The sequence below is a fragment of the Aquila chrysaetos genome, chromosome 2 (genome assembly GCF_900496995.4).
Source record: "Aquila chrysaetos chrysaetos chromosome 2, bAquChr1.4, whole genome shotgun sequence".
NCBI classification, from domain to species: Eukaryota; Metazoa; Chordata; class Aves; order Accipitriformes; family Accipitridae; genus Aquila; species Aquila chrysaetos.
The window spans coordinates 38,265,580-38,283,992 of NC_044005.1; the positions used below are offsets into that span (position 1 = coordinate 38,265,580).

At 41.4% G+C, this 18,413-nt stretch overlaps 1 protein-coding gene across 3 annotated transcripts in view; it reads right to left on the reverse strand.

Annotated features, from left to right (window-relative positions):
* Window positions 1-18,413, reverse strand: part of PLEKHH1 (pleckstrin homology, MyTH4 and FERM domain containing H1) — a 53,722-nt gene that overhangs the window by 17,674 nt on the left and 17,635 nt on the right. For all 3 annotated transcript variants that reach the window (XM_029996558.2, XM_029996566.2, XM_029996577.1), the window contains 13 exons: window positions 16,952-17,033; window positions 13,176-14,185; window positions 10,721-10,799; window positions 10,004-10,092; window positions 9,308-9,458; window positions 7,647-7,786; window positions 6,778-6,888; window positions 5,181-5,267; window positions 4,028-4,189; window positions 2,988-3,068; window positions 1,801-1,980; window positions 1,560-1,668; window positions 511-623 (listed from right to left, as the gene is read on the reverse strand). In XM_029996558.2, the coding sequence (XP_029852418.1) occupies window positions 511-623; window positions 1,560-1,668; window positions 1,801-1,980; window positions 2,988-3,068; window positions 4,028-4,189; window positions 5,181-5,267; window positions 6,778-6,888; window positions 7,647-7,786; window positions 9,308-9,458; window positions 10,004-10,092; window positions 10,721-10,799; window positions 13,176-14,185; window positions 16,952-17,033 (2,394 nt within the window). The remainder of the gene's footprint in view (window positions 1-510; window positions 624-1,559; window positions 1,669-1,800; window positions 1,981-2,987; window positions 3,069-4,027; window positions 4,190-5,180; window positions 5,268-6,777; window positions 6,889-7,646; window positions 7,787-9,307; window positions 9,459-10,003; window positions 10,093-10,720; window positions 10,800-13,175; window positions 14,186-16,951; window positions 17,034-18,413) is intronic.

Here is an 18,413-nt window from a genome sequence, read left to right on the forward strand (position 1 = left end):
CGAAATTCACTCAACCTCCCCCAGCCTGAGGAGCTCACAAGTCAGCAAGAGAATCAAGGGGAAAATGTGCTTCCTGCCTTCCATGCCTGTGCTTTACCTTGCTAAGACCGTCCAGGCTTACTGCTGATCTTACACTTGTAGAGTGCAAGAATCAAATCTCCAATGGCTTCACCATTGGTCTTACTGACAATTGAGTTTGCCAGTAAATTGTTTCTGTTCCTTCAGTCCAACTATTGGAGAGGAAGAGGAAGACAAGGCTAACTTTGAAGTGTAAAGCCTGTGAGGGACATTGCTCCTGAATCCAGATTCCCTACAAGGAAAAGTTAAACTTCCAGAAAGCGAATGACACCTAATACCCGACTGTCCTTTTGTAATTAAATGACCCAGCAGGCCTGTCTAAAGCAACCAATGGTGACAGTACACATTGTGACAAACCACATGACCAAACACTGTTGTTGCTCCAACAAAAGAGCAAAATAACTGAAAACCATGCAATGTCCCTTTAAATACCTTAAAAAGTTTCAGAGCTTCAGTCTGTAGAGCCTCTGATGGCAGGGTGGTGAGGGATGCATGCAACCCGTCTTTACTGTAGCACAACATAGGATGTTTCCACAGAGGAGAATCTGAGGTAGCAGATGGGCAAAAACATACAGTGTCAGAAAAAAGATAACATTGTCCATGTTGAAAAGGAACCTTACTGAAATGGCAAAGCTCCCGAGGCAGCAGCACTGCAGTAGGCCACATTTATCTTTGGTGCCACTTCACTGATTTCTGCAAAGCCTGCCATGAACAAGGAGTCACCAGCAGCATTAGCCATCAGCAGAAAGAAGTATTGCCATCCTCAATCCTGCTATGTCAGAGCTTCTCATCAGCTAGATTCTGGTGAGAAACTGCTCACTTGTGTGTTCAAACAAAAGACACAAACTCTGCCAGGGCAGCCGCCTGCGATGGGGGTCCTTGTTAGTGCAAGTCACTATTCAACAGTAAGCAAGGTTCACATATAGGTCTAGGAATATGTGAGCATGCAGGAAAAGAGTATTAAGTACGAATGCATATGTTAATACACATTTGAGAACATGGTGCATAAAAATACATGAATGAGCAAGTATGAAAGATGAGGAGGAACAGATGAGCATGGATGTATGTGTGAGGGTGTATACAGGCAGACAGAGGAAAAGATGTGAAGGCAAGTGTGTGTGAGTATTTAGAGGCAAGAGCACGCATCTGTATGGTCAAGATTCCCAGGAAAGGAAAATCAGGAGCAACAATAACAAGAAAATAAAAGCTCCAGTTCTTTAATTTAATTTGAATTAGTGTCACAGACATTTCAGATACTTTGATAAATGATGTCACAATGTGATGGACTTGTCCAGTTTCACTACAATGCCTGTATCATCTCTGGAGATGTTAATGTGGAACTAGGGAAGAAGGACACTATATCGTATGCTGTTCTACTGAGAATCCCCTTCCCTCACCTTTGGCTGGATTAAAACTGGGAATTGAAATTACCCTTCCTTATGCTTTGCTACCACGGAAAAGAGTTTGTGGTTTCTACTTACTAGGGTCTCCCTCTGCGTCCAATAGTTTTCCAATGAGTTGTTCATATGATGTGCCCACTTTGGCATTACTGCTACCAGCTGCAACGGTCAGATGGTACAGCCAGGTATTCTAGGCATAAAGGTGAGAACAGTATGGGTCAGTTCAGACCTTGTTTTCTACCAACAGGTTCAGTCTGTGTGCCCCATTTGTTCACTGATACCAAAAAAGACTCTTGTTCTCCAAAAAGACTGCCTTTTATACCTTCTCCTGTTTGGTGCGAATAAGTAAGTATGTGGGACTCTGGTCCTGTGGGTGAATCACCAATGTACAGTGGGAAGAAAGAAGTCCTCCACCAGTGGCTTCATAATCTTCATCAGAGTCACAGGAACGATCTACTTCTTCCACTTTGGACTCACGGATAGGCAGATGCCCTAGGGGACACTATAAGGAGGGGAAGCAAGTTAAATAAGTGTAGCTAATCTCCCACTATGGACAGGGAACACTGGGAAAGAAAACCCAGGTCAAAACATTAGCAGTTCTGTAAAATGTAAGGAATAAACTATAATTCACTAACTTATGTAATTATATAATCTTGCATTTCTATAGAATCTTTTCTCTTTCATCAACTAAAGTACTTACAAACTGTGTTCCTACTTTTATAATTTTTCTTGGGAGAGCATCTACAGGTCAGCATGAGAATATGCAAATAAAAAGATGGTCTTTCCCATAAGGTACTGTTTTCTTCCCATTACACTTGTCAGTTGTGTTTACGTCATTGGTTCTGCAAGGCAGGATGTGTTTTCTGATGGTCAGTTGCTCAGTATCTTAAGCCACTGTTTTCCAAACCTGGTCAGACTTTCTACTTGCTACCGGAAAATAAGTACTTTCAAAATTACATAAATAGGTAGATTCAGACAAACAGAGGATATCTGCTGTGCTAACTCTGGAGGTCAATCCCAAGTATGAGTCACAAGATTACTTCATATTCTGAAACTTGGTTTCAACATCACCAAGACAAAGTAATGGACCATTGGGCCAAGCTTCCAGAAATGGAAACACGTTACACTGATTAAATGACCTCCCTCTTCCCATATTGTTGTTGCTACTTATTTTTGTGACAGTATGCAGAATATATCAGCTGCTGTATAAAAGTCTGCTCTAAAGGCTTCACAAGACCAAATGGAGAAAGTGAGAAACAAGATATACAGTGATATGAGAAAGAGAGTCACTTGCCTTTTAAGTCTTTTGTCATTTTAGCTTTTAAAAAAAAAAAAAAAAAAAAAATCAGAGAAAATACTGATTCTCTTTGTGGAGCAGACGCTGTTAGAAGAGGAGAAGTATAACCAAGGAAGAGCTTGAAGCATGAGACACAGAAGCAGTAAAAGAAAAGAAAGCTTCATGAGAAATGGGAAAGGAGGGTTCAGGAACAAAAGGGGAAAAGGAATTACCTTATCTTCATGATTTCGATAGTAGTAGAAAGTTTTTCCAACCAGTGCACACCAGACCAGCTTAGAGTGACCATGCTTGACCTGTAAGTAGGGCAAATACATGTTTTTAACATCAACAGTGTTTTCTTGCTGGAACCATTTTCTAGGATTTCAACTTTCAATTCAACTCTCCCTTAAAACCTTGCAGTTCTGTGCTAACTGGAGCTCCTCTCAAAACATACAGAGCACCACTTCCAAAAGCAGAAAAGTACATCCCACCTAAGTAGATGGGACATAGGTGCTTATGGAAATGGGTCTAAGGTTTTGTGCCGTATTTTACTCATTCATAACAAGCCATCATTTCTTTATCCTGAAATACAATATTAAGAATAAACTTTTTAAGATTATAAAAACAAATCATTTAATCTCAGCAGGAAAAGACCGGTCAACATGCAGTCTAGGGAGCTGTTTCCTATTGCAGATAAACAAGCTTTGGATGCAGGTTGTCTTTAGCCATCTTTAGATGTTGACCAGAATTATTAAAAAATTCATAGTAACTTGCTATGCAAAACTGATCTATGGAAATGGCATAAAGCATAAGAATTTTCAGCCATTGTACATTGCACTAATGCACCTGCAGTCTGTTATGATGGAAATAAATGCTAACCTAGAACCGTACAAGCCATTTCTGCGAAATTCTCCTATATCACCAAGTTAAGATCAATTAAATGTGACATTTAACAGCGTTTCCTATTGTTTTTTCTTTTACTATGACATGCTGTGAATTCCATTGAAGAAAAGCATACATAAGCTAGATAGTTGTTATAACTTACTATTTTACAAAGTCAGTATCTCTCAGTAGCCCTATTTGTCCCATTCCTTATCATTTATACAAATGTTCCTCTCAAATACAGAGATCTACTGCTACTTTTCTTTCTTTCCCCACTCTTCTAGGCAGTATTAAAATAGTAATTTCTTGCTGACATTTACTGTGCAAACCAAGAAGCTGGTACACAGTCAATACTGAGCTAAACTGAATAAAGTAAGAAATAGTATTCTACCTTGGTGAGCCAACCTTTCACAGTAGGTTTAGCGTCACTGTGAGGAACACCAACAGGACTGGTCACTTGCACTCTCAGGATACTCTGTAGGACATGAATCCATTCCTCCAGGATGTTGGGAGAGTCTGCTGTCAGGAAGTAGGTTCTCTTTTCTGTCACGAGCTGGAATGAAAAGGAGTGCAGAAGTATAAATCTGCACGCCTACAAATCTTTTCTTCAGCTGCTCAGTTTCATTATCCCATACAGATTTTTTGGGGGTGGTTCAGGAGGGATTTTTTAGGGGTAAGAAAAAAGGTGCTAACCCTCAAAGCCCAAGCGAAAGAACTGAAACTCAGATGAATCAAATTCTCATGAGCTCTCTGCTGTTTCTGTTAGGTATTGTGGCTTTGTGTCCTCTCTCATCGTTTCTTGTTTCTCAGTGCTGCTGCTAATTTTTCTTTTTAAAGGTGACTACATAAATGTTTTTTTTTTTTTCTTGGCATTCTGCCTTCAATAGCTTGTGACTCTGAGAGGAAAGACGCTATGAATTTACTAGTATTAAGCCTTAGCAACTTCAGTTCCGTAAGGGCAGAAGGTAGCTAACAGGTCAGGCCACGTGCCTTTCACAGTATGAGAGAAACTTTAATGCCACCTTTATAATCAAGTCCTCTAACAATAACGACTTAAAACTGAACCCTGCGATGGGCTAATTTCTAATATTTCAGAAGTTGAATTCTAATAGGAATCCAACACTTCAGATGTTTCTTCAGACCCTCCAGATATGTAAAGTCAGGATAGAGATCTTGTGAGAGGAGTGTTTCAGAAAGAGGAGATCCTAGGTACTACCAGGTTTTAATTGTTGTAAGAATCACTTTTCCCCACAAATTTCAAGCTCTCAGTCCTAACTGCAAAAAAGGAAAGTGCTATGGTGTAAAACAAAACAAAAATAAAGGAGAATCACTTTCAATCTCAAAAAGCTGTATTTGGGTTACAGTTTAGGTCTTTCCCCATTATTTATTAAACTAACTGCCTGAATTGTGCCAGGAAACACAGGGGACAGATAAAGTTAGCTCACATCAATTGAGACATACAGTACCACTCAGCCTGAAGTAAGCGCTCTCTCACCCAGCCACTGAGTGTGTGGTTATCTGCAGGATGAAAAAGCAACGCTTACCTGGAATGTCTGGGACCCTTCACCTCTGACAATTTGGCACGAAGAATTCAGTTCCATCTGCCCTTGTGGTTTGCGGATAACGTCACTCTGAGGAAAGAAAAGCAAGCAACTTTTTCAGTAGGAAAAAGAAACTCAGATGGGTCTTGGAGTACTTAAATACAGCATAATATGCATGTGCAGGTTGGAGTCTGCCTTCACGAGCTGGAAAGGACAGCTGACGGTTGCCAGGCTGAATGTGAGACAGCGTGATCCCATCGCAATGATGAAGCAAAAGTCTCCTCAGTAGTGGCAGACAATGCAACAAGGGTAACGGCAACAAGTACGGTCTTACGACGTTCAGATTGGACATTAGGGAAAAAAAACCCAAAACCCCAAACAACCAATCCTTTCTCACTGGGAAGGCAATACAACACCGAACAGGTACCCAGATAGTGGCTGAATTTCCACCTTTGGAATTTTTCAAGATTCAGCTAGACAAAGCCATGAGTGTCTGGTGACAGTCCGTCTTCAATGTATCAGTTGGACTAGGGTCTTCCAGAAGTCCCTTCCAACCAACAGTCTAAATTCTGCACATTTATGAAATTATTTTTTATATGTATGTATATAACATATATGTATAATTTGCTTGTGAATTTTGACGGATAAACCTAGTATCAGAAATAAAGATGCATTGTGCCCTAAGGTATATTTTTGTCTTGTCAGAATATGACAACAACTGAAAAAATAAAAAAATTGAAAATAAATCTTCTCAATATTCCTGACTTGTAAGCAAAGATGTGTATATACACAGAAATAGTGTGTAATTATGCAGGTATGGAGGAAATTGCTGTGTCCAGAAGAAAAAAATATGGAAGGTGAATATCCCTAAATATAATTCTCTGTAATGTAGCTAAGTACAGCAGAATAACCAAGGCCAACAATAAATGTATTTTATTGTATATACAAATTTTGAGTGCATACCACTAGAATTTTTGAAATAGCGTAACTTCATTTGAAACAGTTGTGAGTTATAAAAAAATATTTGGAAAGCTTTGAATGCACAAACATGTGCTCTCAATATTGTTTCATTGGTCATTGTAAGACAGGATTTTGCATGAAAGCTTATTTTCAATTTTACCCTAGTTTTCTAATAATTCCATGTCCATGTAGGAGGGTACAAAATGAAAGAATCCAGCTTGCTTTCCCCTGAAAATCGTAGTTTTCCTCAGAGCGCCATATACTGACTGATGAGTATGTACCTGTGCCCTCCTGGTATTGTAATTTATTTTTCCTTTATTTTCATCTTAAACATGACCAAAGCTGGGCCATGGTATGCCTTCTGCTTTTCATCATGTGTATGAAGTTAACCAGTAGGCATCAAGCTTCTCTCCTTGTGAACAACCTTTCATCTGGAAACTGCTACCACAAGGAGTTTCCCTGCCTAAGCAGAGACACACGGTTGAACCTGTGGGTCAGATATAAAGCTCTTTGGCAGGACATTTTGGGGGAAGCTTGCCTGTGGCTGCCCACTCTGCCTGTGGTATCAGCCTGGAACTGGTTCTGCAGACAGCCTGCCCCTGTGCCTCCACACAGGAGTAAATGTATCCCAGTGACTCACCGGAGACTTGTAGTACATGATTTGTCTGTTTCTTAGAACAAACCATCGTCTCTTCCACATCTTCACCTGGCTGCCCATTTTCAGCAAGTAACCTGATTTCTCCATGGGTTCCTAGAGGGCAAAAAACAAAGGGGAGAGGATGTTATCTTGCATCTCTCAAAATACAAATGAAAGAGTACTGAAATCAAGCTCAGACATTTGCTGCATCTCCATCATTTTCTGCTTTACTCTGCCTGATGTGAGTAGCAGCCATCCAAGGTCTCTGCTCAACTTGGAGAGAGTCCTAGACTATCTGTGTAGCTGCAAATACCACATTGCGTTGTTTTAGTAAAGAATGCATCTGAAGATCATTTCACTGATTGTTTGATGCACTGAAAACTTGTCTTCCTACCATAGCAGTGATTTTCCAAATAAAAGTGAAGGCTGGCTCTAAGCCATCCTGTTCCTTGTCTGCTTGATCTCTTGCTTTCAAGAGTACAGAATTTAATGCTGCCCATGTTTAAGTGTTTTTCCCTAGGCCAAAATATTCTATCCTTTCTCCCTCCTTCCTCTGAATTTCCAAACTTTTTTGTCACAAAAGCGTAAGGCCATCATTAAAGTAGAATACAAGTACAGGAAACCAGTACAGGTCATCAGGAACGAATATAGCCCTTGGTGCTTGTACTTTTATCTAACCACGTAACAGAAATTGCACCACCTTCTAAAGCATCAGATAGTCTCTTTTGATACAAACCAGCTGGACCAACAGCCCAGTCTGTTAGAGCATCACTTTGCAGAAGATAACTCAACATATTGTAGTTATGCTTTTTCACTTTCAAGGCCAAGGCTCTGTTTGCATCCCTTCACAACCGTGACGCAGCAAGACTTACAGTGCAGATTCCACCATCAGTGGAATAGGAAGATGTTCGCTGTAGCTTATGTTCTGGTTCTGAATAGTCACCATCCAAGGAGTAGGCATCAGGAGGGATGGCATAGTCACTCTCGGAGCTCAGTGAGGACATAGATACACCTGTTCAAAATAAAGGAAAGAATGAGAATCATGGCTAGACAGAAGCATGCACTGAATATTGCACACTCTGAAAAAGTTTCTGAGTTTACTATTAAGGCTTTTTTGTTCAAGAAGAACATATCAGATCAGACTTTGGAAACTCAAACTCCACTAACCAAACTTCTAAGACCTTTTTTTTTTTTTCTCCTAGGAAGACAAGTAGTGAGAGTGAATTTTGGATACTGACAGTGAAACAAATTTGTTGCTGAATAAACAGAGATTAAAATAATATTAAAAAAAAAATCAGACATGTTATCTAAGGCACAGACATGCTGTTTTCAGCTTGGAAACATCCATTATAAAGCCTCAAGCTCCTCTCATTCAAAGTAAAGAAAAGGCTCCCTCACCAGCAATCGGGTTTTACTTTCTGTGAATCTTCCACTACTAGTCCACAGCACTGCACAATCAGCCAATGCATTCCACTCAAGGATCCAGTTTAACCTTCCTAGCAGTCAAGAAAAATTGTCCTAGCCAGGACCCAAACTACGTGATGTCTCTTAAAGATAGGAAAGTTTTGCTTACTGGTCAAGAAATTATCAGCCAGTGACAGAGACAAAAACCATTTTCTTTAATGTGTCAGTACTAGCTTGCTTACAAGCAGAAGTCACAGAAGAGGTATGGATGGCTCCACTGGTGTCCTAGTTTCAGCTGGGATAGAGTTAACTGTCTTCCTAGTAGCTGGTATGGTGCTATGTTTTGAGTTCAGTATGGGAAGAATGTTGATAACACTGATGTTTTCAGTTGTTGCTCAGTAGTGTTTAGACTAATGTCAAGGATTTTTCAGCTTCTCATGCCCAGCCAGCGAGAAAGCTGGAGGGGCACAAGAAGTTGGCACAGGACACAGCCAGGGCACCTGACCCAAACTGGCCAACAGGGTATTCCATACCATGGGACATCCCATCTAGTATAGGAACTGGGAAGTGGGGGCGGGGAATCGCCGCTTGGGGACTAGCTGGGTGCCGGTCGGCGGGTGGTGAGCAATTGCACTGCGCATCATTTGTACATTCCAATCCTTTCATTATTGCTGTTGTCATTTTATTAGTGTTATCATTATCATTATTCGTTTCTTCTTTTCTGTTCTATTAAACTGTTCTTATCTCAACCTGTGGGTTTTGCTTCTTTTCCCGATTTTCTCCCCCATCCCACTGGGTGGGGGGGAGTGAGTGAGCGGCTGCGTGGTGCTTAGTTGCTGGCTGGGGTTAAACCACGACAACTGGATACGAGATGAATTTGGGAGACCAATCCTTCCCACAATCTTAGCTTAGCAATTGCCTGGATGGAAATCTACCAGCAGTAAAAAGCCATCTAAGAGGACAGGTTTCTGTTGAGTAGCTGTTGGTGTCTGCACACATTCTGGAAGAACCCCTTATTAGCATCACCAAGGCTGAGCATTTGCCTGTCACTGATGATGCTGTTCAGGACATCTTGCCCCACCAGTGAGGACAGAGTTCATGCTTCCCAGTAGCAATACTCCCACCTTACCTCTCTTCACTGCACGAGGGCTGCCTGGCATGCTAGCTTTCCTGTTCTCAGATCCAGCAGTAGAAGTCCTGAAGCTGGCATGGGAGCCACAGTCATCATCAGAGCCTGAAGACTCATCTAAGAAAGGCACGTTGCTGATCTGTGTGGCTTTCTGGAAAACAGACCTGTATGGTCAGCGTGTGAGGGAAGAGTTTCCCCAGGACAGTCCCTGCTTAGTAAGGAGACAGAGCAATCAATGCAGGCCCTTCATTTTCACACTGCCTTGCCCACTACTGTGCCCAGGGCTACTCATTTCCTCCCTTTCTAGTCCGAGACCTTCCAAGCTGGACTCTCTAGTCTGATCTGTTTGGGTCTCCTCTGGTTACAACCTCCTACTGATCCACAAGCCCTGTGCTTCTCCATAAGCTCTGAAAAGCCCTCTTCCATTTCATTCTCTAGGCTACACCCACTATCACCCTTAGGTTTCTACAGTCTCATAGTGCACACTGCAGCTTCCTGGACCAAAACTTGCTCCAATGTTCTGTATTCCTAAATACATTTATCATCTGATACTCCTGCATTCTTTTGGCGTCCAGTACTTCCTGGCATTCTCTAATTTTCCTTGCTTCACTGCACAGCTTCATCCCCTCCTCTCTCAAATTACTAGCAACCCTGGACCATGCTTTTCATAACAGGAAAAGTGAGGTAACTCCTTACCCCCTTCAGCGTAGTGTAGACTGGCACTGTGACATTTCTGTAGATGAGACAGGTAAATGGCCCAGAAGTTGAACAGGAGAAATTGGAAACTGGGAAAATTCAGAGAGAGCAAGAGAGCAAATAATACAAACTGGTGAAAAGGAGAAGGTTTTAATGGAGAGGTACACGTATGCATGTAAGAACTTATGTAGCCTCTTGGAACATCAAATAATGGAGGACTACCATCCTGGACAGTCTGGCCTCAGAAAGGCCAGGGGATATGTTATTAATTACATACAACTCCCAGAGACAGCTGCAATGCTCCCTCTATTTAGCCTGTAAGACATCTTACCCACCCTGTGCTCCCCATGGTACAATAGCAATCTGGTGCACCATGTCTAAACAGGTAAAAGCCATAACAGGGGAAGGTGATGGTGAATCACAAAACTAAAAGCAGGCCATAGACATGAAGAGGCAGAAGAGTGTCAGTCAAAGTGATGAAGGAGATAAGGGAGTCCCCAAAGATGTCACTAAATGTAGGGGCTCAAACAGCCCAGCACCACCCATCCCTGAAATCAGAGGTATCCTCCTCCCTTCCTTCCTTTATCATGGCTATCTGCAAAATCAAATTTACTTTGGAAACAACCAAGGAAATGAAGAAATGTGAACAGCCAGAAGCTCAGGTCCCACACTGTCACTGTAAACTCCCTCTAAGCATGAATCTTGTCTAGAACTTACAGCAGCTGGAAGTATCATTCACCACAGCCACTTCAGACAACCTCATGCCAGACTTGGCCACAGCATAGATTCGACTCTCCTGGAACAATAATACCATGAACAGCAATGGTCAGACAAAAACATGATTCCTGCAAAAAGAAACGCTCATGTCACAGAATCACATCACAATCATGCCTTTGGGCAGGAAGGAGGGGCCCTCTAAGAAAGATTGCTCTGTTCCACCAGATGTTGCATGAATGACCATTAGCAGAAATGTGCATCTGAGTGTGATTCCCTGAATCACAGCAGACTTGGCTTATAAATGCTACAAAGATAATATCCACAGACTGGAACACCTACTTGCAGTTACCAATAAATTACTATATCACAGCTTGGAAAAAGCTGGTTTTTCCACTTTATTAACAATGCATTCAAATGAATCAAGAACAGGCCTAAAACAGGACAATTTGTTGAGGCACCACCTGCAAAGGATTCCCATTCTCTGATAAGGGAATGAAAGAAATGCCTGGAATGATCTCAGTAAGCCTGTGTCTCAGTTATAACAACATATGGAGCTTTCAGTTCAAAGGATCTCCAAGTGCTTCACAAATTGATAAAAATTTCAAGGGCGGAACCCAAACCTGTAACTAAATGCAATGTTATGACTAAGACATCAACTAGTCTAAAATGGATAAAAATCAAAGCTACGAATCCTCTTGCTGCTCCTTAAAGCATACAACCAATCACTATCAGATAATACACATAATACATATACATGAAAGTGCCTAAGACTGCACAGTCAAGTACACCAAAAAAAGAAATGACAGAATTAGTATTTTCTGTACATATATGCATTGTGATTTAGTCTCTAATGAAATATTATGTGCATTTTTTTTTCCCTGACACTTCCTATTCAGGGCATATAATGGACATCCCTCACTGATTAAGCTGCTATTTAATATTCTATTCATGCTTTAGTGCTTGATATGCTCAAATTTGCCCTACTTGGATACACTTACTTGACTCTGGTCTGAAAACAAAATAATGGATTTTTCATGTGGTGTTCCCGACTATAATACTGCAATGCTTCATAAACATTAATAAAAAAATTTACAAAAATTTTACAAAAACCCTGGGAGGGACATTGTTGTGTGCTATCACTGTTTTCTAGAAGAGGAACTCAGACATAGGTTCTTCGAAGTATCCAAAGTCTCTGGAGTACCCATTTCAAGATGTCTAAGACCTGACTTCTTGAGAATTTAGCGTCATGTAACATCGTTTGTAATGAAAACAACTGAATACAGTTGCATCAGAGAAATGCTCAGCACTTCACCAATCAAATTTACTTGCCAAAGTCAAGTTAGACATTCAGAAGGTGTATGTGGAGCTGATGATCACCTGTGAAAAATTTAGCTTAAGGGACTAGAAGAATCTTACATGGGAACTCTAGATCAGAGAAAGGAATAGTAGCCAATCTCTGAGACATATTTCCCTTCTTCCAAGTGAGCACACTTCTCATTACACTTTTCTGACTTCTGCAGCAAATAAAACAGACACCTTAAAAACTGCAGTTTCTTTTACTACACTATCCAGCTTCATCCGCAGCACAGTTCCATATTATGGACTGAATGAAAAGACATTTCTTTGGAAAAACAGCTGTGATTATACTAGGGTTTAAATTGGTATCACAAAGGACACAGCCAAAGATCACAAGTAACATGCAGTTTTCATAGAAAAAAAATTATAAAACATGAGGATTAACAATTGAGTGCTTGACTTTGCACCTTCAATAAACCACTTGTCTGCCTATGCCTTTAAAAGCAAACTGAAAATAACGGAATGATCTCTTTTGATACTACATTGATTTTCACCAAGTTTCAGTTAGATTGCAACATTAACAAACAATCTAACCATCTGAACTAAGAAGTAACTGAAAGTAAAAATAACAAACTTCTCTCTCAGGTGAAGTAAGCAATTGGAAACGTATATTCACTTTACCGATGGTTTTCACAAAATTTTCCTGGGAGCAGAAGTATACCATGAGATAGGAATGCTGAGATCTAATCCATGTATCTATTCTAGTATTCACAGCTTTTTCTGACTCTGAAACTATTTGGTCTGGTCCATTCACTTGCATTTCTGACTCACTGTTCTATCTTAATCACATGAAAACAGAACTAAGGATTAACTTTTGATGACCCACAATGCAGCACCTCCTGACTTTCATTTTTATTCCTATGTTTCTTGAGTACTATTTTCTTCCATGAGTTTTTTTCTTATAAAGCGAAAAGAAGAAAAAATTCTGAGTGGAACCAGCACGCCCCATGATCTGGAACTGTCAGACTAGGTGCTTCAGAAATGTGACCGATGTCCACAGGAAACAATTGCTTGAGACCAAGAGCTGTTGTAGCCTAACTACTGGGCCCTACTCAGAGATAAGCAGCACTTCTCAGACTGTTGTCCTTGCATTTCTTACCCACGATGGGAATCTGTGCAGTGGTGGTGTGGGAGGTTTACCTCCTGGGTCAAGTACACCAGCTTCAGAACTCACAGCTTCTCTTTGCCCTGCAGATAAGTGGTTGCGTTCCTCACATGCTCCAGCTTCTTCCCTCACCGGGCCACGTTCTGTCTCCATTGTCTCCAGCACCCCATCATCATCAATGTCTGTCTCCTTCACTTGCCCATGGCAGATTGGAGAGTCTGTTATGGGCTGGAAGGTGCTAGCCTCTAAGGTCATTACACGATCGAAAGAATTAGCCCCTGGCTGTGGTTGGCTGTAATGTCTCTTGGCTAGTTGGATACTGTCTCTTGGGATATTGGGAGTTCGTATTTTTGGAAAGGTCATACTACTGCCAAGGCCGCATTCCCTCCCCGGACAGAAGGAATGTGCTGTAACAGCTGATGTTGACACAACCAGGGGTGGCTCAGCAGTCTGGGGATGGCCCTCAAGCATGCTCATTAGTTCTGCTGAGGAAGAGGAGTCCAGCCGGTGGGAGTGGAACCTGGCACTCACATCATCAGAGAAGCGGGTGCCATCCAAAGCCACTTGTTGCAAGGTGCTCACAGTGCTATGGTTTCCTTCCAAAGACGACTGGAAAGTCAAAGCCTCAAGGATTCTTGTGGCCTCAGCTGGAGGGTCCAGTGATGTGGCATCAGAGCACCCGAACCTGTGTTCAGAACTTACGGCTGGGAATACATCTTTCTCTGTGGAGAGATTCCAGCTTGATGGGTCAGACACGAGCTTCAGCGTGCTCTGGGAAAGCAGAGATTTATCCTCTCCATCCTCAGAAAAGGTGTCATTGGCAAGGACTATGTTTGCTGTGGAGAGGACACATTTGGTAGGTCCTGTCTGGCACAGCTGTCTGAAACCAGGTGCAAGGAGCACAGATTTCTGGTCTATCTTCTCAGCAAAAGAGGCCTGTGGTGCTCTGGCCTTCAGAGAATTACAGCTCCAAAGAGATTCAAAGGGAGGAATGGTGGTCATATCTACAATGGAGAACATATGGTTAGGGCATTCAAATGCTTTACTATCTAAAATGTTACTTGCTAGTATAAGTTGTTCATGTCAGTTGTATTTCAATAGCACCCTGGCCTGGTTAGGACTATATAGAATGGAAAGGAGATGGCTGGGCACAGCTGTAACAGAAGCGCTATATATTTATAATTGGGAATAGTACAGAAAAAATGAATAGGAAATAAATAATCGCTGTTTCTTACAGAAGTGGAATTAAGGGGTGCCTAATGAAATTATCAGGCAAAGTGCTTGGAATTTACAGAAGGAAGGGGGGGGGTTTCAGACAAAAAAGGAAATAGAATGATGCAGTGTCCAAAAGATAGGCCAGAAAAAGTAATTTATCAGTGGAACAAATAACAGTTTAGACAGAAGTTCTGGCCTAGGAAATTCCTAAAACACTGAAAGGAGAAGCTGGAAGGGTACACAGAGAGAAGGACAGCTCCACTTGCAATATTTTCTACACTCTTTCCTGAAACATCCACAGCCAACCAGCAGACAGGATACTGGTCTACGCAAGCTTTCAGCCTAACTCACAATATAGCACTTTTTACTCCTACCTATCTGCCATTATGTCTCTTCTCTTAAAACAGCCATGAGAAGGAAGTGCACCTATCCACACAATACTTTGTCAAAAACCATCTAAGTGCCCAGAACACCACGTAGCATGGCTTTTGACTTCAATGGACCTACAGTGATTTAAGCTATCAAATAAGGTGGTATAGTTCCTCCCATTCCTAGGGGCTAGATGAGGCTTCCACCATATGTATGAAGACCTTCTTAACCATCACACTAATCAGTGAGGTTACTCTCTTTTCAAGAATTTCCCTAGAGCTTTTTGCTATTCTTTTGTGCTATATGACCCAAGCAGTGCCTTTTGTCAGCAAGTTTTATAAGTTACTTACTCGTTTTTGCTGTAAAAACTTCCTTTATTTTTTCTCTGCCCCTTCAGCTGCTATACTAGAAGATGACATAAAAGAGAGATCCTAGATTGCCTCCATTGTCCTTTGTCTATTTAGTACCTATACTTTATAATTCTTCCAGTTTCTTCCTTTCCATAATTACTACACTTAAAGACTATCTCAGTTCTACAGGTTCTGCTGAATAGCAGTTTTAGGGTATGAAAAAGCATGGAGAAAACTTGGACCAGCAGAGGACATTACTTCACTTTATGATTTTGATTGACCTTGACATTTACGTCTTCCCTGACTGAAAAGAACCAAGTCATAAGATGCTTTGGAAATTGCATAAACATGGGTGAGTGTGACTGCACACCTATTGCTGAAAATACTGCTTGAACATCAAACTCTATAGGCATTGCTTAACTATTAATGGGATTTACAAGGAAGTAGAAACAAACTGAAGACACAAAGTAACAGAGGGAAGGACAAACAGCAGAATAAATCACTGTTGATTGTGGAGAGGATGAAACCCACTCTTGGAAACACAGCTAAGAAAAAGACAACCATGAGAGCCTGACCTTGGCACTTGAGTCACAAGGAACTGAATGCTAACAAAGCTATTCCTAACACATAATGCTGGCACACACAAATCCTGGCACACATTTTGCCCTGCTCCTGAGGTAAATCATTAGTGTAGACTGAAAAGAAGCCATTCATTTTAAATATTATTGGTATTTTTGCAGCTTCCTAGATGTGACAGGAGATGAAGCAGAGGAGGCTGTTATTATTAGCATGGCAAGCAAGAAGAGATTTGTCTCTCTGCAGAGGCCTTTGAATTCAGGCTGGCACAGTGAGACTAGTGGAGGATAAGAGGAGAGGGCAGAGCTGTTTACTGCCCAGAGAGTTGGGATCCAGGGAACACTTAATACCAGATTATTAACGCAGCTTACCAGCCATTCTCTTTTTGTAAACAGCCAGAGCCAGAGGGGATGAGAAAAACCCAGTCATAAAGCATTTAGCCAGAAACGTGGTGGGATTTAGAAGGAATTTTGCCCCATTCCCTTGCTGCAGAGTGATAGGAATACCAGAAAGACTTCTGAAGGAAAGAAATGCTCCCTACCTGCATGCCCAGTGAAGTTCTGGAAACTAGGTCATCCTACTGTGACCGAACCAAGCTCATTAAAAAAAACAGGATGAAAATGGCTAAGAGCGAATTTCCCCTTCAAAATGTGTTGCGATGAAAGGTGCTGATTTCAAGCCCTGGAGACCTAAGTTCTCCATCTATCCATCAAACAAGAACCACAAAAGCGCAAGCACCGTAAGCAGCTTTCTCCAACCCAACCTGATAGCACAGTGGAACCCAGCTTCTAAAGGCAGACCAGACAGCTGCTGCCTTGGCCCACCCATTCAGTCCTCAGTTACTCAGCTCACATGCCAGCAAGAGGTTCTGTGGGGATGAGAATAATTCACACATGGAAGTAAAGTGAAATACCTCAGGGACTTCTACCCTGCACCACTGAAGTGAATGGAGAGTTTTGCTATGTATTCCAATGAGTGCTTCTAATTCAGGAGCTCAGTGGCTTATTTTAATGGCAAAAGCAGACTCTGAAAAAAGGGGACTGTGTTCAATTGCTGGTGGGAAACCAATTAAGAGTTTTTAAGGCAGGTAAGCAATGTTATTCCCATCTTAAAAATGGGCCACTCAGGAACAGAGCAATTCTACTGCTTGCTCACTGTCACAAGTGCTAATTTCTGACAAAGTTAAGAAAACAACCCAGGAATGCTGACTTCCACTCTTGTGGCGGTTACTAGGCTACAGTACCAGGTGAACACATTTACCTTGCAATGTATCCTGAAGGGCTTCAATTTGCTCCGTCAGCCTCTGATTACAGTTTTTCAGGTGGTAATTTTCTAGCTCAAGCTATGAAACAACAATAATAAAAACTGAAAAATAATGCAAAACTGTGTGTGTTCCATGATACAGAACATGTCTTCTTCTTTATTACATTCAAGTGTCTTAACAGGAAAAGGAAAAAAGGATGGGTGAGTATACCAGTCACCTTGAAATCCTTCTACTCAGAAGCTCCACTGGACAACCCACTTAAACACTGTGCTGTGCTTTCTCAAATAGCCTCTGTATATACTATTCGAACTTCTCAAATAGGTCTTTTAATTTACTTCCCTGCTATTGTTTATAATTTACTCCTGTTCCAGAAAGAACTGTCACGTAAGAGACAATCAAAAAACTATGACCCAGGAGGAGCATTTTTCCCTCTTACCCTGTATGTGGTAAAAGGAGATCCCCTGGATCCACGGAACCAAAGGAATGGAAAAAAAAAAAAAAAAAACACCAAACCCAAAAAACCAAACCAAACCATTAAGGGTGCATTTACATTTGCAATTAGTGCACAAGTGATTCTTTGCAAATTTGCCTTACGCCTTTGCTTGAAGTGTCTCAACATACATTCTTAAACACAGCAGTGGTGCACCCAAAGATGCTTGCCTCTTGATAGACTCAAAGTTGAAATTGCACCCAGGGTGCTGTCTAGAGCAACCCATTTGCAACACAGATGCAAAGTCCTTCAGTTGGCAGTGGTTCACTTGTGCATGGTATGTACCTAGAATCAGCATCTGGCACGAACTTCATTACCAGTAAAGATAAAATGTGAATGTATGGTCCTGGATTCACAGCAGGTCACACGAACTCAACCCCTGTGCTTCCTCCTTTGTGCTGCACCAGTCAGTAATGTAGATACACCTTAAGTTATCTCATATAGGAAAATGAAAGAGAAGCACAGCAGCTCTGTGAATTATCTAGGCAATCTAATGGGATTACAAAGTCACATCATAACAAAATTAGTGCCCACAAAGACTGCTTCTTCCAACTCCAACAATTTCCCTTTCTGGCATAAACTGGGAAATCTATGGCTTTAACTTGGAATAAAAGGGAAAGACCAGAGTGCCCCACTCCCAGTTGTAAACCATTACTGCACCTTTAAAACTGTGTGCTGACCCATTGCTATCTCTCAGTTTTTCTAAAGGGTATTAAATTAGGCCCAGATAGAGGCATAAGTCCACAGGATGGACAGGAGGGAGAGGTTAGACATGAGAAAATGCTGGGCAGCAGGAAAACAACATTAGTCAGAGATGGCAAATTAAGGAAGAGCAAAGGACGTGTTTGTGTCACAGCTGTTTTGTCAGAAAAAGAGACAGAAACTGCACCCAGAATAAAAAGGGAGAGGCAGAGGAAAGCTAGGTGAAAGCCACTTGTGACCAGTACATCTTCAGAAACTGCTTTCAG